The sequence below is a fragment of the Symsagittifera roscoffensis genome, chromosome 1, assembly GCF_963678635.1.
Source record: "Symsagittifera roscoffensis chromosome 1, txSymRosc1.1, whole genome shotgun sequence".
Lineage (NCBI taxonomy): Eukaryota > Metazoa > Xenacoelomorpha > Acoela > Convolutidae > Symsagittifera > Symsagittifera roscoffensis.
This window is the reverse complement of record NC_087062.1, coordinates 55,672,658-55,693,859: the sequence shown is the minus strand read 5'-3', so window position 1 is coordinate 55,693,859 and position 21,202 is coordinate 55,672,658. Positions and strand designations below refer to the sequence as shown.

The following is a 21,202-nucleotide window of genomic DNA, read 5'->3' as shown; positions in this document are numbered from 1 at the left end:
TACCAAATTGGAACAGACTTTCAGGTTATCAATAAGTCTAACATAATGACTTAATCACGCCTTTGAGAAGCCTTTTGTCAACTCTACCTACCTCCATTCGAAATTTGTATATTATGCTGTTTGTTGCTTGTTAGTATGCTCAATTGGTGCTTGTTCAAGTATTGTCGGCTTACTTACCTCTTCCTAAATTTTTAGTTGATGCTACATTAGCTCTGCCAAACCGTCTTTTTTGAAATTTTTCCCCGAATTGAACTTCATTTGAGACAAACTAGAAAATTTAAGTTTTTTTTTCGGCTGACGGAGTGGTGCTCGTCTTCTTTTTCTGTCGTCTAGCTTGCCATGCTATGTTTGAGATGCATCTCGGTTTGACTTTTGATTACTTTTTCAGTTCACTTCATTTCTTTGTTAAAGGAAAGGCAAACTCAACTATCGAACAGCAAAAATATAAAGGTCGCAAAAACGTGATCGACTTCTAATTTAGAAAGTGGAATTTAACTTTCAGATTTCCCAGCGGAATAAAATTTTTTTCCTTTTGGTCTAGTTTTCTCAAATTGGGTTAATTTTTTCAACACAGAGCCAAGCATACATTATTCTAAAATTTCATAGAGCTTCGTGGGTATCTGTTTTTCTTTGAATTGCGAAAGTTGTTTTTCTTCTGTTCACTTTTACTCATTGACTTCTTTCCAAATGTCTGTTGGCTATGTTTTTTTTCAGTAAAATGTATTGAAATTTGTACACGCTGAAATTTAGTTTTTCGCGGGTTTTCTTTTGATTTCCTTTTAAGTTTAGTTCATTTTTTTGTGAAAAGGATCGCAAATTCTACTATCGAACAGCAAAAATTTAAGATAACGAAAAACGTGGTCGACTTTTGTTGCGAAAGTGGATTTTAGTTTTCAGATTTCTCTTTTCCAATTGTGTGATGGCTATGTGTTTTCCAACTGTGTGTTGGCTCAGTGTCGAGAAAAACCGGAATTAATGTTATGCTATTCAGACTCTAAATTAGGCGTATAATTTCCCTTGTTTTTACTTTCAATTATTTCAAGGCATTAGCTAGTTAATATGCTAAAAAAACTTTTTTTTTCAAAATTATCTGGGTTAATCATCTGCACCCATATTGGATTTGAAAAACAATTTTGAATAATTGTTCTAAATAATGGAAATTCTTAAATATAATTTTGTAATGAGATCTTCAGTCGAGGCCTTCTGTGCTACTAGCAGAGCGGCCGGCTGCTCTTGTCGTTTTTTTGTTTTCATGTGTTATTTATTCACTTTTTTAATTCTTCAGTCCAGCTCATGCAAAACCAAGGGTATTTTGAAGAAATTCTAAACTATTTTTTCGTTATGACTATTTATAAAACTACACGCTCTTTTCTGACTGGTACTTGTCCATTGCTCAAAGAGTTACCTGAATTTAAAAGATTGTTTGTGTTTAGCAAGATACTATGAAGTTCAAAGACGATTTGAAAGAGGAAATCAAGCGGAGTTTGGAACAGCACAAGAGACTCACTAAAGAGTACGATGCTCTCAGGGCTCACAGGGTGGACATAGACAGGACCAAGATACTACTGCAGAACGAACTCAACGCCCTCAATACTCAATTGGTCAGTCAATACATTCTTCATGGTTGTTTTATCCCAGTGGGCAAAGTTTAATTAATGAGTAAGTGTATGATGTACATGTTAAGTTGAAAGAAAAAGCAAATTGAACATTCCAAAATATTTGAATCCCGAATGAACAACACTGTTCTAGCTCGACATAACATAAGTTGTGACTTAAATCCAAAACCGAAATTGGATTACATCTTTTCATTATAATTTATTAGCGAATTAGAAAGTCCTGCGCAAAAATAAAGATATAGTTAATTCTGATCCGGTTAAGGTTAACTGGAATCGCTTTGGAAGCTCAAGCTTAGATTGAATTTTGTTGATCTGTCCAGACAGAAGTAGCACAGAATGTCCAGACCACAGTCTAAAAAAAACAAAAAGTTTTTTTTCTTCAAGTTAGTGTCGTTTTTTTTTCTGCGTGGTGTGATAAATGGATCTGAACGAAAAACTGGAATTTAGGAATATTCGACAGTCATAGTAAAATAGACAAATTTGTAGAAAAATGACTCAGAAAAAAATATATATCAAAAAAGTAAATAAATTTTTTTGGATTTTTGAAGTTCTTAATTTCCAAATGGCGCTAAAACAATTTTACTTGAGTAAAACTACGTTTTCACGGTCTACATTAAGCAAAAATGCTATTGTAAGCCTGTTCGCTCGCATTATTTGCTCGAATTGATCGGAACAAAAATTCCAGGCGGCAGACCGGATCATTTGTTATTCTCCCAATCTGAACTATTACTTGAACTTACAGTTTATATAACAATCTATGTTGGTGAGTGAGTGGCTTGAAAACTGAAATGTTATTACCGGTCAAAATCAGGATTTGTTTGTTGGAATGTAGCAAGAGGAGGAACAGCGACAGGGTGTGAGTGGCTTCTCTGCCACCCAGGGCCAGCTGGAGAAGGTGTCCACTCTGAAGAGTGAGATAGATGAGAGGAAGGGCCAGACCCTGATGGACTACTCGAATGTGGTGGAGGATCTGAGGGAGAAGATACAGGAGAAGAGGTCGGAGATAGAGCAGCCGCTCAAGCAGGTCAAACAGCTCAGGACTGAAGTCAGGGTGAGTAGAGCAAGGAGACAGAGAGAAATCATTGTATGCTAAGCTGTATTTCTTCACACATCGAAAGATTATGAGCAGAATTTGTTGTTTGATATTCGTGAACTAGTTGTTACAATTGACTGTTTTGGTTTTTGAATAATGGCTATGGCACTTAACTAATTCAAATCGGTGCTATAAGAATTGGAGGATACTTGTGTTGTTTTTCTCTTATAAGGCTCAAAACAAGAAAAATTCTCGCGATAGCTTTTGCTCCGGTTTTGATGAAATTCAGTGAATCAAATTAAAGCATTATGATCCAAAGCTCGAAACATCAGTTTTCTCCGTATTACAGAAAAGATGCAGCTGTTTTAAATTTGAATGTAACTTCGAGGTAGTTATCTCTTAATGTCTAGTTTGGCTGTTCAGGAGCTGAAGACGGCTCATTCAGACCTGAAGTCAAAGTATGATGCAGTGAAGAGCCAACACGAGACCCAGAGAAACGACCTGGAGAGATCTGTCACTGCACTTAGAGGAGAGATGACTGGACATGAGACACGCATGTTCCAACTTCAGAACCAGATAGATGTAAGAACTGATATTTTTGCCAGTTTAGGAGAGTTAATGACGCCTGAACAAAATGTTCACTTATGTAGGTTGTTTTTTTTTCACGGAAAGTGGATTTGTTCGCTCATTTTTTTGCTCTTCGCGGTTTGTCTTTTGGAGCTAGCTTCTCATATTCGATTTCTAATTTGAGATCAAAAGCAGCTTTTTGATGAAAAAATTGCAAATAGTGCAAAATTTTCCAGCGGGTTAAAAAAAGAACCCATTGATCCAGTTTTTTTTCTCTACTTGCTTGGTCAGTTTAATTTAAAAAATACAAATGATGCAAGATTCTTGAATTCAAATATCTTTAAAGTATTGTATTTTGCGAAAATGCTTAAGAAATTAAGAACAAAAACTTTCTGCTGACTAAGTTCATGTGGCTTGCATCATAAAGTCACTTGAAAACGAAAAAAAACATGCCATTTTTTGTCGATTTCTAAGATTGCATTAGCATCTTTGCAGCTGTTTCTTGGCTATATCAAACCTTAACCCAACCGTCTCGTGGCTATACTATATTTTTATTCTGAAAACAATTTGCGCTCAGCAATTAAGAAACAAATGAAGTAAATTGTATTTTAAAAGCCACTTTTATGAATTATTTATGAAGCCACTCTTATGAAATGTTTGCTCACTTATTTCTGTCATGTTTTTAAAAAGTTTTTTTTTGTTCGGAATTTTTCGCATCCTTTTTACACTTGCGAAGCAAAGCGTATAACTCCGAACTTTCCTTTTTCCAACCTAAGTCGCGAATAGAAGTTCTACTTTTAGTGGCACATTCGAATCGGTAGGCTGGGGTAGCAGTATAATATCATATGTGCTTTGACATTTGATTAGTTAAAAGCTAACAGCTGATGAATTTTTAATTCATCAAATGAACTGAAAAAAACTGTTGTTCATTTCAAACAGCAGTACAAAGATGAAAAGCTCGATTTCAGAAATTTTTCAACTCAATGTATTTCGCAATTTTTTTGAAATGCATAATTTATTCATAATTTGGTTTTATGCTTTTCAATTTATTACATGCAAATTTTTTTGTGTGTGCTGCTACTTTTGCTGCATCGAATTGGCAATTTAGTAGCATATGTAGCTGCGTTATTTTGAGGATTTTAAGCATGCGTGGTTAGTGTGTGAGACTCATATTTGCTAGGTCGAATCCGAAACGTAGCCGAGTTTTTGCTAATTCGAATCCGACACGTAGCAGAGTTTTTTTTGCTAATTCGAATCCGACACGTAGCCGAGTTTTTGCTAATTCGATGCTTATTTCTACTGCTTATTTCACTTGATAGTGCTGATATAAGGTCGTGTTCTAGCAAGTATTTGTGAAGCGCAGCTTGGCCTCTGTGTAAAATTTTATTTGAAAGCAAAGACCAAATAACGTATTTACTTTGCTTTACGGTCTCCACTAACTGCGTCATGTGCCTATAGCCCGCTTAACGCTCTCCGCAAACTGAATCCCTCCTGACGGTTTTTCACTCGTTACTGCTGCATGGACTCAGTTGTCCTCAGTCAAAAACTCTTCATCCGTTTCCAACGGTGCTTCGGAGGTTATATGCACACAACACCTTTAGTTAACCAGTTGAAGAAATTTAAGTTAACTAGTTCCTGATTAAAATTTCTGACTAAAATAAAACTTTTCTTAGAGTAACTTTGTAACATTTTGTATTACAATCAATCCTCTAAGTAATCAAAGGGAATCTAAGCATAATTGATTTTGAGTTTGAAATGTGCGTAAATTTTAATTCCAGTTTTTTTTCATGAAGTATTTTGAACTTAATTGGATTACAGGGCAGCCATTTGAAACTTAAATATTCTTGGTCTATCCTCTTTCATGAATTGTGAATAGTTTTCTGGAATGAATGTCTATTACTCTTGAGGGTTAATCTTCTAAAAATGGCGAGAAATTTAGTGGATTTTTGAAGTGCAAAAACTGGTTTAATTTTAAGTAATCTCGGTGGAATATTAAATATAGTTTGATAAAATTTTTTGAATTGGTTTAGTTTTGATTAGAGTGACAAAATGTTTCTGAAGTGTGCAAGAGTTTTGATTTCATTGAGTTCAGAGAGAACTTTTGAACCGTCTGTTGGTCTGTTTTGCAATTTTCTGAAGGTAGTTAATTTTCAATTATTACAATTGCGAGACCAAGTGTTTGTAATTGGGAACTAGACTTTTTACCTTAAATAACTTTTCTTCTAAATCTTACCTGCATTTCTCACTTTTTTATTACTTGCATTTCTTACTCGCTTTATTTCAAGCCTAACAACGTGCAGGTTCGTTCCCTTGTGGCCTTGAGGTAACGCCGTCGCCTTTGCACCCTATGGTCGGGGTTTCGAATTTCGGCTGGACCTTTTGTATGCAATAGAATTTTTTTCAAAAATCGAAATGTCGTGCTTTCGAATCGTTAGTAAAAATTGAATTGTCGGGTTTTCGTTTGTCTACTCAAGTATTGTCGGTTTAGTTACAACATCACGGATTTTGCTTGTGTTGTAATCAGCTTTCCTTGTAATTGCAAGTGCATGTGATGTTTAATCTAGTTTCAGGGGTACTTGAAACTTTTTAAATTAAAAAAAAAATCAGTTTCGAAGATTGTGTGTGTGTGTGTGTGTGTGTGTGTGTGTGTGTGTGTGTGTGTGTGTGGTCCCCGTAAATGATTGGGGGGCTTGCTCGCCGTAGCACGGATGAATTCGATTACTTGTTCGGGTTTCGTTTGGATAATTGACGCGGGTGGTTGGCCACCAAAAATCGCATTTCTTTCTTGATCCCATTTGGGGCATTTCGTAAGCCAGTGTATGGTGTCTTCAGTTTCGCTGAAGCAATGCGGGCACGACCCTTCCTCTATTTTCCCGTGTTTAAAGAGGGTTTCCCGCAGAAATGGAGCTCTATTGAGTCTAATACGGTGGAGACTAACTTCTGCTTCTCTCGAACGTCCTTCTCCTTCCTGAAGTGGTTTCCCACCTGTCATTCGTCTGTGTGGGTTGTTTTCCGGTACCAACTTCGAGTATAACTCATATCGACGCTCCTCCTTTTGTCTGTTCACATCTTCTCTGATGTCTTCGAAGATCTTTTCGTTGATTCTCTTTTGCGCTTCCGATCGCCAGTCCGACCTTCCTTTTAACCTTATTTGTGACTGGTTTGTTCCAAGTTCACAAAAGAAAAACTTCGAAGATTGTCGGCTTCGTTGTCAAATGACGGATTTTTCTTGTAGTTGCAAGTGCAAGTGTTGTTCATTATAGTTTCAATAGGGACTTGAAATGTTTAAGATTTTTTGAAAATCTTTGTTTTTTGTGTCTGTTCAAAGATTGTCGACTTTGTTTCCGTTTCGCTTCGAAAGTTTTGTTCCTTTGCTAATTACGTAGCGTAGTGTGATAGAACGCTGGAACTTACTATCAAACTAAGTCGCAAATAAAAGTGCTGCTTTTGGTGGCACTTTTGAATTTCATTTAGATGTGCTTTGACATTTGGTTAGTATTAGTTGACATAATCAGTTGAGCAGAAAAAGTTAATTGTTTCATACTAAAGGATAATAATTAGAATCCCATTTCAGAGATTTTTCAACTCGATATACTTCGAGATTTTTGAAATGCATAATTTATACGCTATTTGTAATAGTTAAATTTATAGTTAAATACATTCTAATTAGCTGTAAAACGAGATCAATTGATATGAATCAATCCTTAGATAAGGTTTTCTAATTATTCGATTGCAGAAGTCAATTTTGGCGGTCTCTCTTTAAATTTTCAACTGTTGATTAGCTATATTCAAACTTTGATGTAGTTCAAAAGAAGCTCATGTTAGTTCGTAAGTTGAAGCCTCATTTAAGCGTAATTATGCTCACGATTTTTTTAAAGAAAACGTAAGACTTATATAGGTGGCGATGATTTTTTTTCTGTTCAGCTCATTTCCTTCGTTTAAAGGTCGAATAGCGAAATTGTAAAAGATTTCCCAGCGAAGTAAAAATTGATTTACTTATTGATTCAGTTTTCTCATTTTTTTTTGAAAAAGTATCACTCATAAAGTGTTCCACAAACTCTGCAAAAAGTGCTTTAAGGCCATCTTTTTAAGAGTAATGAACGTAGTGAAAACTCTTATATAGGTCTTGCTGATTTTTTTTTAAATTTGTTCACGCTCATTTTTGATTTTCGCGTTTGACTTGTGATTTCTTTTTCTGTTCAGCTCATTTTCTTCGTTAAAAGGAATGAAAACTCCTCTATCAAACAGCAAAATTAAAAAGGTCCCGAAAAACGTGATTGACTTCTATTTTCGAAAATGGAAATAAATTATCAGATTTCCTAGCGAAAGAAAAATTTATGGACGTTAATAAACTAACTGGATGGATTCTCCTGAATTCAATTAAGAAATGATATAAATTTCATGCTGCACAACATATGAGGGAACATAGAAGAGCTTTCGAGAGTTGTGAAAAGACAAATCTAGAAAATGTATCTCATACCAAGATTCGCGAACTTTTATGTTCATTTCATAATTGACCATTTGACCTTCGCATAATTTCGGATTTCTGAATGATTCGAGAACTGCAGATGATTCGCTTTTTATTTCATTATACGTCGCAAATGTTTTGTAGGGTCTCGTCAAAATGGTTGAACAGTCAACTAGTTTTCCCAAATTGGGTTGTTGCTGTATAGGGTAATAGTAGTGTTTATCAAGCCCAAAAATATAATCGGTGACGAACATGTGATTCAAGCATCTGGCTTCGTAAGTGAGAAGAAATCCGGCGCTGCTTGCGGTTCCAAAATGGAAACTGGACTTTTTCATCATTTCAAGGTCTGCTAGAAAGTTGAGAAGAGAGTTTCCGTTATACCTACACGGCTTACGTCCATTAGTGTTTTTGGAAATTCCTTATATTTTTAGGAAACATTTTGTTTCCATTCAACTTTCACGAAGGACTCCAGGAGGGCAAACTGTTACAACATCATATTCGAGTTATGAACTACACTATCATAGGAGCATATTTAAGCCGAGAAAAACATCAATTTGAAGTGACGGGAAGGGAAAATGACGCAGGGTAGGTTTTTCCGACGGGTTTTAGGTACTTCGAGGAAAACTCGTAAGAATCCAAGTGTAGTATCATATTAAAGACCTTGTTTACCGCGTTTTTACGATTCATGAACTTGTTAATACTCTTATATATGTCTTGGTAATTTTTCTGGTTTGTTTTTTTTTCACGCTCAATTATGATTTTTGATTTTTTTTTTCAATTTAACGTCATTTTTTTGTTAGATGGAAGACCACTATCGAAATCGAACAGCAAAAGTCAGGTCACGAAAAAGCTGATCTACTTCTACCTTCGAAAGTATATTTTAATTATCAGATTTTCCTGCGGAGTAATAAATTTACCTATTGATTAAGTTTTCTCGAATTGAGTTATTTTTATATTCAAAGTGTGAACAATAATTTGTTCTTGAAACTCAAATATCTTTAATGTCGTATACTTCGAAATTTGATTTTTTTTTTCAAGAAACAAGTCAGTATTTTTTTTTCTGTTTTCATGCGTTCATGACTCTTTTCCAAATGTCTGTTGGCTTTTTTGGACTTTATCTTGTCTTAGATCTCCAGAAGAAATTTTGTTCGAATACCGAGAAAATCACACATAAGTTTGGAGCTCAGCTCGTTATTTTAAATCACAGATAAAACGTCACTTTTGCCTTGATTTGTCTAAAATCGAGCTCGACAAATTTTAAAAGTTCTGTTTAATTTTTTTTGAAAGTTTGCCCACCCACCTTTGAGGATATTTTTGATCTGCGCCTGCGCTTCGCTATTGGTTTACATCAAAGACAACTTTTTCCAATTTCATTTGGCTCAAAGAAAAATTTATTGACTCTTGAAATGTATGTCACATCCTAGTCTATGCTGAACTTTGTTCTTTTCAATGCAACCAAATTTTTGTTGCAAAGCCAAAATATTTTTTTCCTGGTCATCTCCACCATTTTTTTAAGAGTCGATAAATGTAGTTCAGACTCTTATAATGGTCGTTGTTTTTTTTTTTCGTTTTTTTTTTCAGGAAAAATCTTTTAGTTCTTAAATTTTACCGAAGCGCATTCATACATATTAATGCATTTATGAAAGCTTCTAGGTATATATGCACAATTTGATTTCATTTCAATTTAATCAGCTAAAAGTTAGGTAAGTTGCGCTCTTCAATTACGAAAGTGTACAGGTCACGAAAAATGTGATCGACTTCTACAGTGCTGGTTTAAATTAACCGGTCAAAAGCGTTTTTCTCAAATTGGGTTGAGTTTAGGTGAAAATTTATAAAGACAAAACTTGCTTAAAATTTCAGCAAAATTAATATGGTGTAATTTGTTTTGCGAAATTCGGGCCCAAAATTTTACCCCAAAAATGGGTATTTTTAGCTTTTCTTAGTTAATCAGAAATTACGCCAAAAATACCCAGTCAATCATAGACATAATTATATCAAAGCGAGCCCCTTACGTAGCCCAACAAACTTTAAGAAGGGTATATTGTCCATAAAAAATTGTAAACCGTTCAAAAATTGTTTTTAAATAAAATGTTGGTATTTTATGTAGTAAAAACTACTTTTTTGTTTATCAAACAAATATAAATTAACTTATACAATGGTTTGGACAATATATCCTTCTTAAAGTTTGCTGTGCTCAACTATAAAGTCAATCAGAAATAATTCTTGAAATTCAAAGAGCTGTAAAGCCATATATTTTTGCTTTGAACTTGAAGTTTGGTCGAAAAGCAAGTCATTTTTTCTTTTTTTTTCGTTTCCTTGCGTTCATGGACTCTTTTCCAACTGTCTGTTGGCTATGTGTTTCAAACTATTCTGTTTTTTTTGTATGCTAACGCGAAGAAAGGTATAGCCTCTTTGTTTAGCATATCGAGAAAAATTGAAAATTTTTAAGCAAAAAGTGTCTCGGCGCGGAAAATTACATTTAATTAGTTTCCAGTGGACATAAGTACCTCTCGGTAGCGAAATTTAGTTCGTTGTATGTTCGTTGGCTCACACTGTATAATTTCACTTTTTTGGCTGATTGCTGGTTATAAAAATCGAAAACATTATGCTGAGAATCAGTTGCTATCCAATAATTCGTGATTTCCGAGAAATTTCGGCCGAAAAACAGTGACGCTAAGCTAGCGTAACGTAGATAATCCGAGGCATGAAAAATAGTTTGGTGAAAAATTTTGTCTGTACTTCGAATATGCACTGTCACGAAACTTTGATTTTGAGGAATTTTTGTTGAAGAAATTAATTGCCGTACTTTTTCTGAGGTATCTTCTGAAAGTTCTTGAAGAGTACTATGAATAACGCCAAAATACCAAGCGGGTAAGTCTTCGTGGCAAAACTTGAGCTTTTCCATGATATTTTTAGGTAAAGCTGGAAATCCCATTGTTCTATATTTTTCAACCTTTAATAATGGTGAAAAAAAGATAATGCGCTTTCTACGAATACCAGCACAGTTTTTTGAGTTTGAGAAGAAGTTTCTGAAGTTTCCGGCACCATATGGAAATTTACTATCGTCAATAAGGCAGGGTGCTTTAAGTGTCAACCCTAAATGCACGCAGTGGGCTAAGCGGTGCATAGTGCAAGAAAAACCACATGCGCTTAAGGCATTGGGAACGACAATCATATCTTTCGATATTTCGCACTGCGTTCCAAATTGAAGGCCTAAAATTTCTTCACGAATGTTTTCCTGCTCTAATTTGAGGTTTTGTTTGCACCAATTTCGATGTTCATGTGAATTTTGTAAGTTGTGTTCTCTTAATTCGACGAACCAGTGTCCTAAATTTTTGATAATTGCAGTAGTTAGTTGATCGTTTTCTTTGGCAGATATAACACGACTGTAGTTCTCCGGTGTAAACATGCTTGTGTTGTAAATGATCTGTAATTTTGACAGTAATGAATTATCATCTAATTCTAGTGAGACCGCATTTTTTGAAATGAATTCAATGGCTATTTTAGAGTGGATAATACTGGAGATTAAAGAGCTTCCACTAGAAAATTTATAAAGAATACTAAGAGCTGCTTTCTTTATTCTCACAAATATTAAAAACTTAAATGGCTCTGAAAGGGATTTTTTATCAGTTTTTTGTGAATTTAACAAATTTGTTTCTGTTGATGTTTTCATCGATGGCCATAGAAGTGCTTCTTGATAAGTTTCTCTCGAAGCTGGCTGCAAGAAAAATGAATTAAAAAGAAATATAAGGAAAATTATTAAAACAGTCACAAAAAATTGGCGTATTAGTCTTATCCTCATTTTGATGAGAAGGTGAAACAAACAAACAGAAATCACTGGAGTGAAAATAACACCGGTATGATGCATTTTTTACGAGATACGAAGACTGAGAAGTGAGCTACAATAAATAAAAGAAAGAAATTGCAACCTGTTTAGCTAATGGTTTATGACACTTGTATTTTTTTTTCATAATATATTTTTGTTTTTGTTTGTTGATGCTTATAACAATAAATTTTTAGCTGTCAATGAATGTACGTAGTAAAGATATTTATTAGGGTTGTGTTGATTTTTCTTTCGTTTTTGTCAGGCTGGAAACTGTTTACATTCAAATTTGTTTTTCAACGTTTGAATTTTGATTTCTGTTTTAATACATTCATTAAATGGAAGCCAAATTACGCTCTCTCCAACAACGAAAATATAAATGGTGCAAAAAAATTTGATTGAACCTGTTTCAAAAATGGATTTTACTTACTAAATTTTCCAGCTGAATACAAGCAAACTTTTCATTTAGATTGCTTTAATTGATTTAGTTTAGTCATGAAAGTGTCAATCAAAAAACTTTTTAAAGGCCGATTCAGAGGTCTTAAGGTCATAATATTAATCCTTTGCAAGTGTTTCCAAAATATTCGGGGTCATTGACACTTTGTCATCTGTCTGTCGGCTGTTTTTAAACTACCCGAACTTGCACTACCCAACTCGAAAAAAGGCTCATTTTGGTGGCACTTGTTGCATAGTATTGGCAGTTTAATAGCATGTATTCTCCAATTAATTAATGAATTGTTTTTTGTTTCTGTAAGATCCATTGGTACAGATATGGACGGCAGAGTAATTTAGTGTTTTGGTGTCAGAGGATTGAGGTTTGAGTTCCGGGGAGTTCATTCATCTTTCAAAACTCATTTTTACTTTCTTTTTTTTCTTGCCTATTTTTATGACCCTTTTAAAGCTACTTCTTGGCGTATTTCGCTTGTTTGTGAAGTGCAGCTACGCTTGTGTTTAGGAGTCAGTGAAAGCAGTGAAGACTCTCATATAGGCTGTGATGATTTTTTAATCGTTAGTTTTTTTTTGAAAATTCTAACAGTTTGTTCTCGCTCAAGTTCGAGTTTTTGTGGTTTGGTTGATTATTTTTTTAAATAAGATCTGTTCGTTCATTTCCTTTCTCAAAAGGGAAGCAAACTCCACTATCGAACAGCAAAAGTGTATAGGTAACAAACAACGTGATCGAATTCCAGTTTCGAAAGTGGATTCCAATTTGTAGATTTCCCAGCGTAGTTCAGTCTCTTATATAGGTCACGATTATTTTTTTTTCAGGAAGTCTTAAAACTTGTTCAGGCTCACATTTACTTTTCGGAGGTTTGATTTTTGATTTCTTTTTAAGTTCAGCTCCTTTTCGTTGTGAAAAAAAGGCAAACTCTACCAAACAGCAAAAGTGTAAAGGTTTCTAAAGTGGAATTTAATTTTCTCTTCGGAATATAAAATTTACCTTTTGATCCAGTTTTCTCAAATTGGATTAATTTTATCCATAGTTTTATGGGTTAAGTTACGTGCCTTCATTGACTCTTTTCCAACTGTCTGTTGGCTATGTTTTTCTTTGAAACTTTTGATTTAGTTAGTTTAATCGGAAAATTTAATCAATATTGACGTGTTATCACTATTGACGTGTTTCAGAAGTTGACGTTTGAGGATGAGCAAGTGAAGAAGGAGTTGAAAGCGTACACTTCCTCAGACCCAACTGCCAAGAAAAACACACTGAGGGAGATGTACAATGCCAAGATGAACGAACAGGTCAACCTCGGAAAGGCAAGGAGAACTTAGCATCATCCCTTTTCCTTTTTGAAAACAATAAAAGAGAGTGCATGCATTGTAAGCTTCACGAAACAAGGTATCCATTCGGTCACATAAGTAAAGAAGGGATGGATATTTATTATAACATCAAAATTAAATATTTCTGAGCAGAACTTATTCGATTGCAGAGACTTAAAAAAACTCAAGAGTCACCCTGAAAGAATATGTATCTATCTATAATCTATTTATATTTATAATGTTTTTAAATGCGTTTGACGCTTATCTCACCATGTTTAAGTTTTTTAAGCAATATTGCATGTTTATTGAAAGAATTTTTCATGTTTAAGCTATATCGTATAATGCCACGCTGAGTTTTTTTTCGATTTTCCCGTTTATGAATGCTAGGTCACTTGAAAGGCCCAAATGTAATGCAAGTGTGATGCAGCATGGGGATAAGGAGGGGTGCGCAGTGTAGGGTAGTGTAAAGATGTGATTCATTCATCTTTACATCATGTAATGAGCGTTTTTCGCTCCAGCGTTTCTTTTTTTCAAATTTGAAAGTAGCAACCCTATGACGGGGTGCTATCAGGGTTCTCCCAGGAGTTGCGAAGTTGGCATCCAAAACTGAATGCCTGAAACATTTCAGTTTTGGGGTATGACAATTTGTGTGATTTCAAACTTTGAATATTCTAACCCTTTAATGGTGTGCTTTCAGGGTACTTTGAGGAGTTTCAAATCTTGCCTCCAAATATGGCTGCTCCAATCCTTCTATTTTCGGAGAAATAACATTTTTAATGTTTTCTTAAAAAGTTTTTTAAAAACTTAGATTTAAAACACTTTAAATTCAAAATTTTTGAAATTCGAAACCCTCTTGTTGCGTGCTGTCAAGATGATCCCAGGGTTTGCAGGTCACAACTTTATTTGTGACTGCTCAACGCCTTTTATTTTCCGTGAAGTGGCGTTTTAATGATTAGTCGAAACTTTCAAAAAAAATGCAATGTTTAAAGTGTTTATAAAATTTCTGAAGTTTGAGTTTGTGTGAATTTGAAATTGTGTGATGCCAGGATACTCCCAGCTGTTGCAGATATGTACATATGTATGATTCCTCAATTTTTTTTGTTTTTCGAGATGTGATGTTTTTTGATTTATCAAAAGTTTCTAAAGCTTAGTCGTAAATTTTTCAAATTTAGAAACATTTGATCTCATGGCGGTGTGATTACACATGTGAAACGTAGTGTTTTTATTATGAGGCACTTTTTTTCTAACCTAAGTCTCTCACAAAAAGTTTTGGTGGAACTATTGTGGAACTTCCGTTATATTGCAATTTAATCATGTTCAAGTTTATTTATGAATACGCAATTTAAGAGCATTTGTTGCGGCTTTGTTTTTGGTTAGTGTTAGGTTCTGTTTGAGAAATAAAACAGGTATCATAAAAATGTATGGGTTTTTTGCTACGCTTTGGAAAAGTTATGCATTTTTTGCAGAAGTTTTAATTTTTCTCAAACTACAGTTTTTCAAAAAAGGTACCAATAAAAAATTGGATCGGCTGCTCTTTTATGTGCCTGCTTTTTTCGCTAGTCTCTTTTCACCCCACGTTCTACGGCGTTCGAAAGTTTCAGTAGAGAGATTTTCGACCTATTTGTTTGGAATTTCTGCATTTTCTCTAATATGAAGTGCACAAATCTGAGAGAGTTTCAATCAAAATAATCATATATGGGGATATCCCCCTCTCAAGCGGCTCTTACCTAAAGTTTAACCGAAACTTAAACAATCAGTTATGGGAATCTTCGCTGTCCAAGTGGCTGTGTGCTGGGTTTTGAAAATAAGATTGGCTTCAGAAAATGTGCAATTTTTGAATTCTTGCCCGTTTTTTGAAACCTTTTTTTAACAACCAACCTGCTGATTCTGAGGTTGATATTTCAAACAAACTAACATGGTACTTAAGTTTTACCTGAGCAATCTTTTTTGTCTTTATTTTATGTGTAAAAGAGCGGATATTGATTTCGGAAAAATCCTTTTTTGATTTTTTAAACTGTTTTAGAATTTTCTTCATTCTCGAAAATTTAGTAGCTTAGTCTGATGTCACGAGTTCAGTCCAAAAATCAGGAATTGGACGTCTTCCATGCACAAAAGGCTGTCCCATTGCCTCAGTACAGAAAAGTTAATGAACTTAAGAAAAGTCAAGTTTTTGAGTTTTTTTATCGTTTTTTGGAATCTTTTTTACTTTTTCGAAAACTACCTTGCCAAATCTGAGATAGACTTCAATGGAAAAAGTGAAATTACTAGGGTTTTGGGATCAATTCTTTTTTTTTTGAAAATACGCATGATTAAAAATTTTAAAACAGATGAATGCAGCATTAGATTCAAATCCGGAACATTGAATCAATGTTTTAGTCGAATTTAGTTTTTTTTGGTCGAGTTTTTGGCGCGGAGTTTTGGCAGTTTGATAAAAACTGTAGCTATTCCATTGGTGGCTAGTGTTACTAAAAATACAAGCGGTAGTGGAGCAGATGTGAGATCGTGATACTAATTTTTCTCAAGGTGTTTTGCCTTGCCTGTTTAGAGTTCGTTCTTGCATTTTCTTCGCTTGTTTGCGATCCGCAGCGCCGCCTCTGTGTCGAAGGTTACTGCGTGGGGTTGAAGGTATGGCCCTTATTTTGTTTGCTGAGATTCTTTCAGTGTTCTCTGGTCCAATCAGCCATCCGTACATCCATTTAACAAGCCGTCCATCCATTTGGATATCCTACCAATCCATCGATCAAGCCATAAACGCATCCATCAGGAGTATTGTTCGTCAAGCGAGCTTACCATTGAGCCTATCATCATTTAATCGGTCCATCCCTCCAGCCATCAAGCCATCTATCTTTATAGCCATCCATCCGTCCAGCCATCCATTCATCAAGCGATTAATTATTCAGGCGATCCATCCATCTAACCATCAATCTATCCATCCATCCTTCCAACCAGGCGTCTATCCATCCAACCAGCCATCTATCCATTCAGTATGCCACCCATGCATCTGGCCCTCCATTGGTTCAGCCGTACATCCGTCAGCCATCACGCCACCATCCATATTCACATCGAATGATCCATCCAATCAACCATCCATTTATCTTGTCATCAATCTATCCAATCAGCAATCCATTGATATAGATGTTCATCGATCGTGCCATCTCTGCATCCCAGTAGTCATCCACGCAGCCTTTCAATGTCGATAATCCCATCAGTCCAATAGTTATCTCTCCATCTAACAAGCCATCCGTTCATTCATCCATCAAACCAATCTTTCTTCAAGCGATGCAATCTAGCTATCCATCTATGTAGCCATCCAGCCAGTCATATCAGCGATCGACCATATAGCCTTTCAACCAATTAATCATTCAAACATCTAGCCATCCAGCCAGTCATATATCAAGCCATCAATCCAACAAGCCTTTCAACCAACAAGTCATCCAATCATCTAGCCATCCATCCAACCAACCAACCATTCATTCATCCATCCATTTAGTCATCCATCCATACTCATCAATTCAACCATTCATAGATCCAATCAATCATTCTTCGATCCAGCCATGACTCAAGATATCCATCCCTCCAACCATCCATCCAACTAGCCGTCTAGTCATCCATCTAGGCAGCCATCCATGCTTCCATTCAGCTATCCATTCAGCTATCCATCCTGCCTTCAATCCATCTTTTCATCCATCAAACCAATCATTCAAACAACTATTTATTCATACAGCTATCCTTAGAACCTTCTACAAATCCATCCATCCAACCTATTTTTTGGTTAAAGTTGATCGTTGTCATTTTTCATGCAGCTGTAGCGGCAGGGTCTGCTACAGGGGCGGATTTAGGGGGGGGGGGCACGCCCCCCCCCCCTCAGGGATTCGACCCCCTGCCGACCCAAAGGGTCCCCCCTTTGATACTTTTTCGGAAATCCAATTTTGGCCGACCGACCCTAAAATTTTTCTAAAGGCGCCTTTGGCGCCAATATATACTAACTTTGAGGGGGAGCGCGCGCCAAAAAAACGCGATTTTTTTGTCAACATTTTTCAAAAAGTGCCCAAAAACGGCTTTTTTGACTGTTTTTTCAAAAGTTTGCCTGCGGCGCACAAAATTTTGCCAAAATAGGGGCAAAACAGTACTTTGGTAGAGCTCGAAAAATCAATTTGGTCGACCTAAAAAAAAAGGTCGTCAAAATTTTGGAAAATTTTTTGAAAATCCGCCCCCCCCCCCTCGAGAAAATCTTAGATCCGCCCCTGGTCTGCTATTTAATTGTTTATTTACAATGGTCTGATTGTGGTGTTGGGCCTTTTCGTATGCTTGAAATGTCGATGGGCAAAAAAAAATTTTCCAATCAACGTCTTTTGAACTGTGCTAAATTTTCGCGATTGTTTCAAATTTTTAAAAATCACTGAACGGAGTTCAGACCATTATGTAGGTCGTGATGATTTTTTCTCATTTTTTCCCGGAAGTTCTGAAAATTTTTCAGGCTCAAATTTACTTTTTCGCGGTTTGCATTATGATTTCTTTCAAGTTCAGTAAATTTTATTTGCTAAAAGGAAGGCAATCTCGACTTTTGAACAGCAAAAGAGTTAAGATCACGAAAAACGTGGTTGACTTCTTGTTTCGAAAATGTAATTTAATTTTCAGGTCTCCCACCGAAAAAAATTACCTGTTGACGCAGTTTTCTCAAATGGGGTTGTTTTATTTAAAAGTCGTCAAGCAAAGTTTTTCAAAGAGATTGAAGGTCATCTATTTTTTCTTAGAATTTTATAAGTTTATTAACTCTTCTCCAGCTGTGTGTTGGCTAAGTTTGTGTTGTTCTGCTTGGCGAATATAGATTTCGACGATGAGGAATTGTCCCGGTTCTCATATGTGTTTGTTTTCAGCAACTGAGGAGTAGGAAGAAGGACGTGATGGAGAACGAGGACAAATTGCGACACCAGAAGACGAGATGGGAGAAGATCAATGCTGTGATGGAGCTGAAGCTGCAGTCACTCTCCAAGCGGAAGAGTGAGATGGCACAGGCACAGGCAGAGCTGAACGCTAACGAGGAGAGACTAGTCATTGAGGGCAACTGAGACAGTCAAGAAAAGCGAGAGTTTGTAAAACTCGACCTGCTCGCCATACTGATAAATCGTCAAAGGATGCTATTTTGGACTCCATCATAAATTGTTCTAGAAATTCAAAGAAGCTTTGGACTTCTTTTTAAGAACCAAATTTACCTGTAATTAGAACTGAATCTTTTCGTGAAATGGAATTGAGTGAAGATTGAAAGTAAAAGCTTGTGTAGAAATGCAATTTTGTAAATAGAAACGAGTCATGACTGAAAACTATGTAATTTATATCTGTAATTGTCAAATGTTGTAAATGGTTGTATCAGATTTTCATGAATCATGTCACGTTATAGGTTTAATTAAAGATTTTTTAAACATCAGAATTGTTTTTTTTTAGCCCCGCTAGCGCGCGAGTATTTGAATCTAACAATATTGAAACTGAAAACAACTCAATCGAAATTTTTTTCTCGAGTCATGAACGTGGTGAGTACTCTTATCTAGGGGTGGTGATTTTTTTTCAGGGAAAGTTCAATTTTGATTCGAACTGCAAATATCGAACTGCAAAAATAAAAAGGTCACAAAAGACGTGATCGACATTTAATTCGATGATGGCATTTAATTATCAGATTTCCCAGTCAAATAAAAACATACAGTTTCTATTGATATAGTTTTCTCAAATTAGTTTAAAAAATTTAGGACTTAGAAAATTTTAGCTTTTTCGTTCCAAAAGTTACAGTAAAACGCAAAGGTCAGTCATCAACCCGAAATTTTCAAAGTTCAATGTAGTTTCAATTTTTGACGGTAACAATATATCAATGAATGCTCTAGTTTCCTCATTAATTTTTGAATAAAATCATTTAACTGCAGTAAAAGACGACCATAACTAGTTGTTGTATCAGCACAACTTGCTAAAAGTATAGTCTTTTAGCATTAACAGTCAGTCATAAGTTTGCAGTTTCACAAAATGCGGTACCAAAAAAGAAAAAACAAGGTTTAATTCTTAACATTGAAATTGCTCCAGTTGAATTTTCTTCTGGTGTATGATATTCGAAATATGCGTTTGTCAAACATTTTTTTCCGAATTAAAGCAATGTTTAAAAAACATGTGTACTTTTAAATTTATAATAAGATTGTTGCAATCAGCAAGAAAAAGATGGCGTTTTTCTGAAAAATTTTAAGTTGCTGGAGAAGTAGTTTTTAGTTTTTGGAGAAATACTTGTGAGTGGTAACTTCCCAAATGGCATAATTCCCAAATGGCATACAAATGAAAACTTTTCCCAAATGGCATAAATTTTAAGTTTTCAATGTAATTTAAACGTTTTCTATCAATTTCTAATTCTAAAATTGTGTCAGGAAAGAAAGTATGTGAACAAGATTTGGAAATAATTGCTTCCAAACAAATTTACGCAACAAATTTGTCAAAAACTTGACCATAAGAAGCTTATTAATAACCGCAAGTTTATGCTTCTTGCTTTTGATATAAAATCTACAATTTTTTCAATATAAAATGTCAATCAACATTTGAATTGACATTTTGACTTAATTTCTCATAATGTTCACGAAAAAATTGATCTCGATTTTTTTCAAGGCAACTTGCATAAAATTTGTGCCATTTGGGCAATTTTTCTTTCTTATGCTATGTGGGAATTCTGCCATTTGAGACGTAATCTTTCTGAGTCATGAACGTGGTGAATACTCTTATACAGTTGTTGTGATGTTTTAACTTTTTTAAGGAGAAAATCTTAAAGTTTGTTTACGGTATGGCTTTTGAGTTCTTTTTAAGTTCACCTCAGTTCCCTTGTTAAAATGAAGGAAAATTTCCACCATCGAAGAGATCACTAAAAATTTGAGAGACGTCTAGTTTCGAACATAGAAAGTAATTTTCAGATTTTCCAGCGAATTAAAATTTTTTACCTATTTGTCCAGTTCTCAATTGGGTTCATTTTATCGAAAAAGTGTCAATCATAAATTGTTCTTGAAATGCAAAGACTTTTGGGCCATATATATTTTTTATGTAATTGGAAAGTTGTTGAAGTCAGTAATTTTTCTGCTTCCTTGGGTTCATGATTCTTTTTCAACTGTCTGTTGGCTATGTTTTTGTTTAGTAAATCACTATTAATATACTGCTCAAGATAGGCTACAGAGACTTCTTGGTGCAATCCTGCAGTTTTATTTGAAAAGTAACGTGCTAAAAGTATGTTTTAGCTAAAGTTAGACCTGAAGCTTCGCCAACGTGTAGCTCAACCACCTACATTAAGTCGTCATTGAACAATGAATCTCAGCAAAAAAAAATTTTTTTTTTTTTCTTCTATAAGAGTTCAAAATTCAACCGCTTCAGTTTCTTTTTGATTTTCAAATCCACTAAAAGGCAGTGAAAATAGAATGCTTTTTTAAAGTCTAACCATCTACTTAACTTCAACTATTTTAGAGAAAAAAGTCTAGTACAACGTAGACTTTTCCCGTAAATAACTTTGGTCACATAATGGTAAATTTTTAGATACAAGTTTGAAATTGTGAATTTACAAAGATGCAGGGAATGCAGCGTACTTTTTTTGACTGTATAAGGCTGCATTGTAGCGGGTAGATACAAATCTTTTTATGATTTTTCTCTACTGATAAAATTTCGGCTGTTTTCGGCTTTAATTCTGTCGGCTTATTTGCCTAATGTTTTTAAATTGTTCCAGTCATTTTTTAAAATTCATTCAACTTTGATAGAGTATGTTTGGAATTTTAAAATCATTTCTATGCCCTGTTTTGAAAGACATTGAGAGAAATCATGAAAAAAGTTTTAAAATTTTTGTCGAGTTTTTTTTTGAATTTTTTATCAAGTTTTTTCCAAGAAAAAATCTTTGTTCGGATGTTTCCCTCGACTCTTGATTGGTCTGCTGTTGT

At 34.9% G+C, this 21,202-nt stretch overlaps 1 protein-coding gene across 1 annotated transcript in view; it reads left to right on the top strand.

Moving 5' to 3' along the window:
* Positions 1-18,669, top strand: part of LOC134846000 (intraflagellar transport protein 81 homolog) — a 282,975-nt gene extending 264,306 nt beyond the window's left edge. Inside the window, exons 11-15 of the mRNA XM_063863162.1 lie at positions 1,434-1,601; positions 2,449-2,667; positions 3,073-3,231; positions 13,131-13,262; positions 18,143-18,669. Coding sequence (XP_063719232.1) covers positions 1,434-1,601; positions 2,449-2,667; positions 3,073-3,231; positions 13,131-13,262; positions 18,143-18,334 — 870 coding nt within the window. The 3' untranslated portion in view covers positions 18,335-18,669. The remainder of the gene's footprint in view (positions 1-1,433; positions 1,602-2,448; positions 2,668-3,072; positions 3,232-13,130; positions 13,263-18,142) is intronic.
* The last annotated feature ends 2,533 nt before the right edge of the window (positions 18,670-21,202 follow it).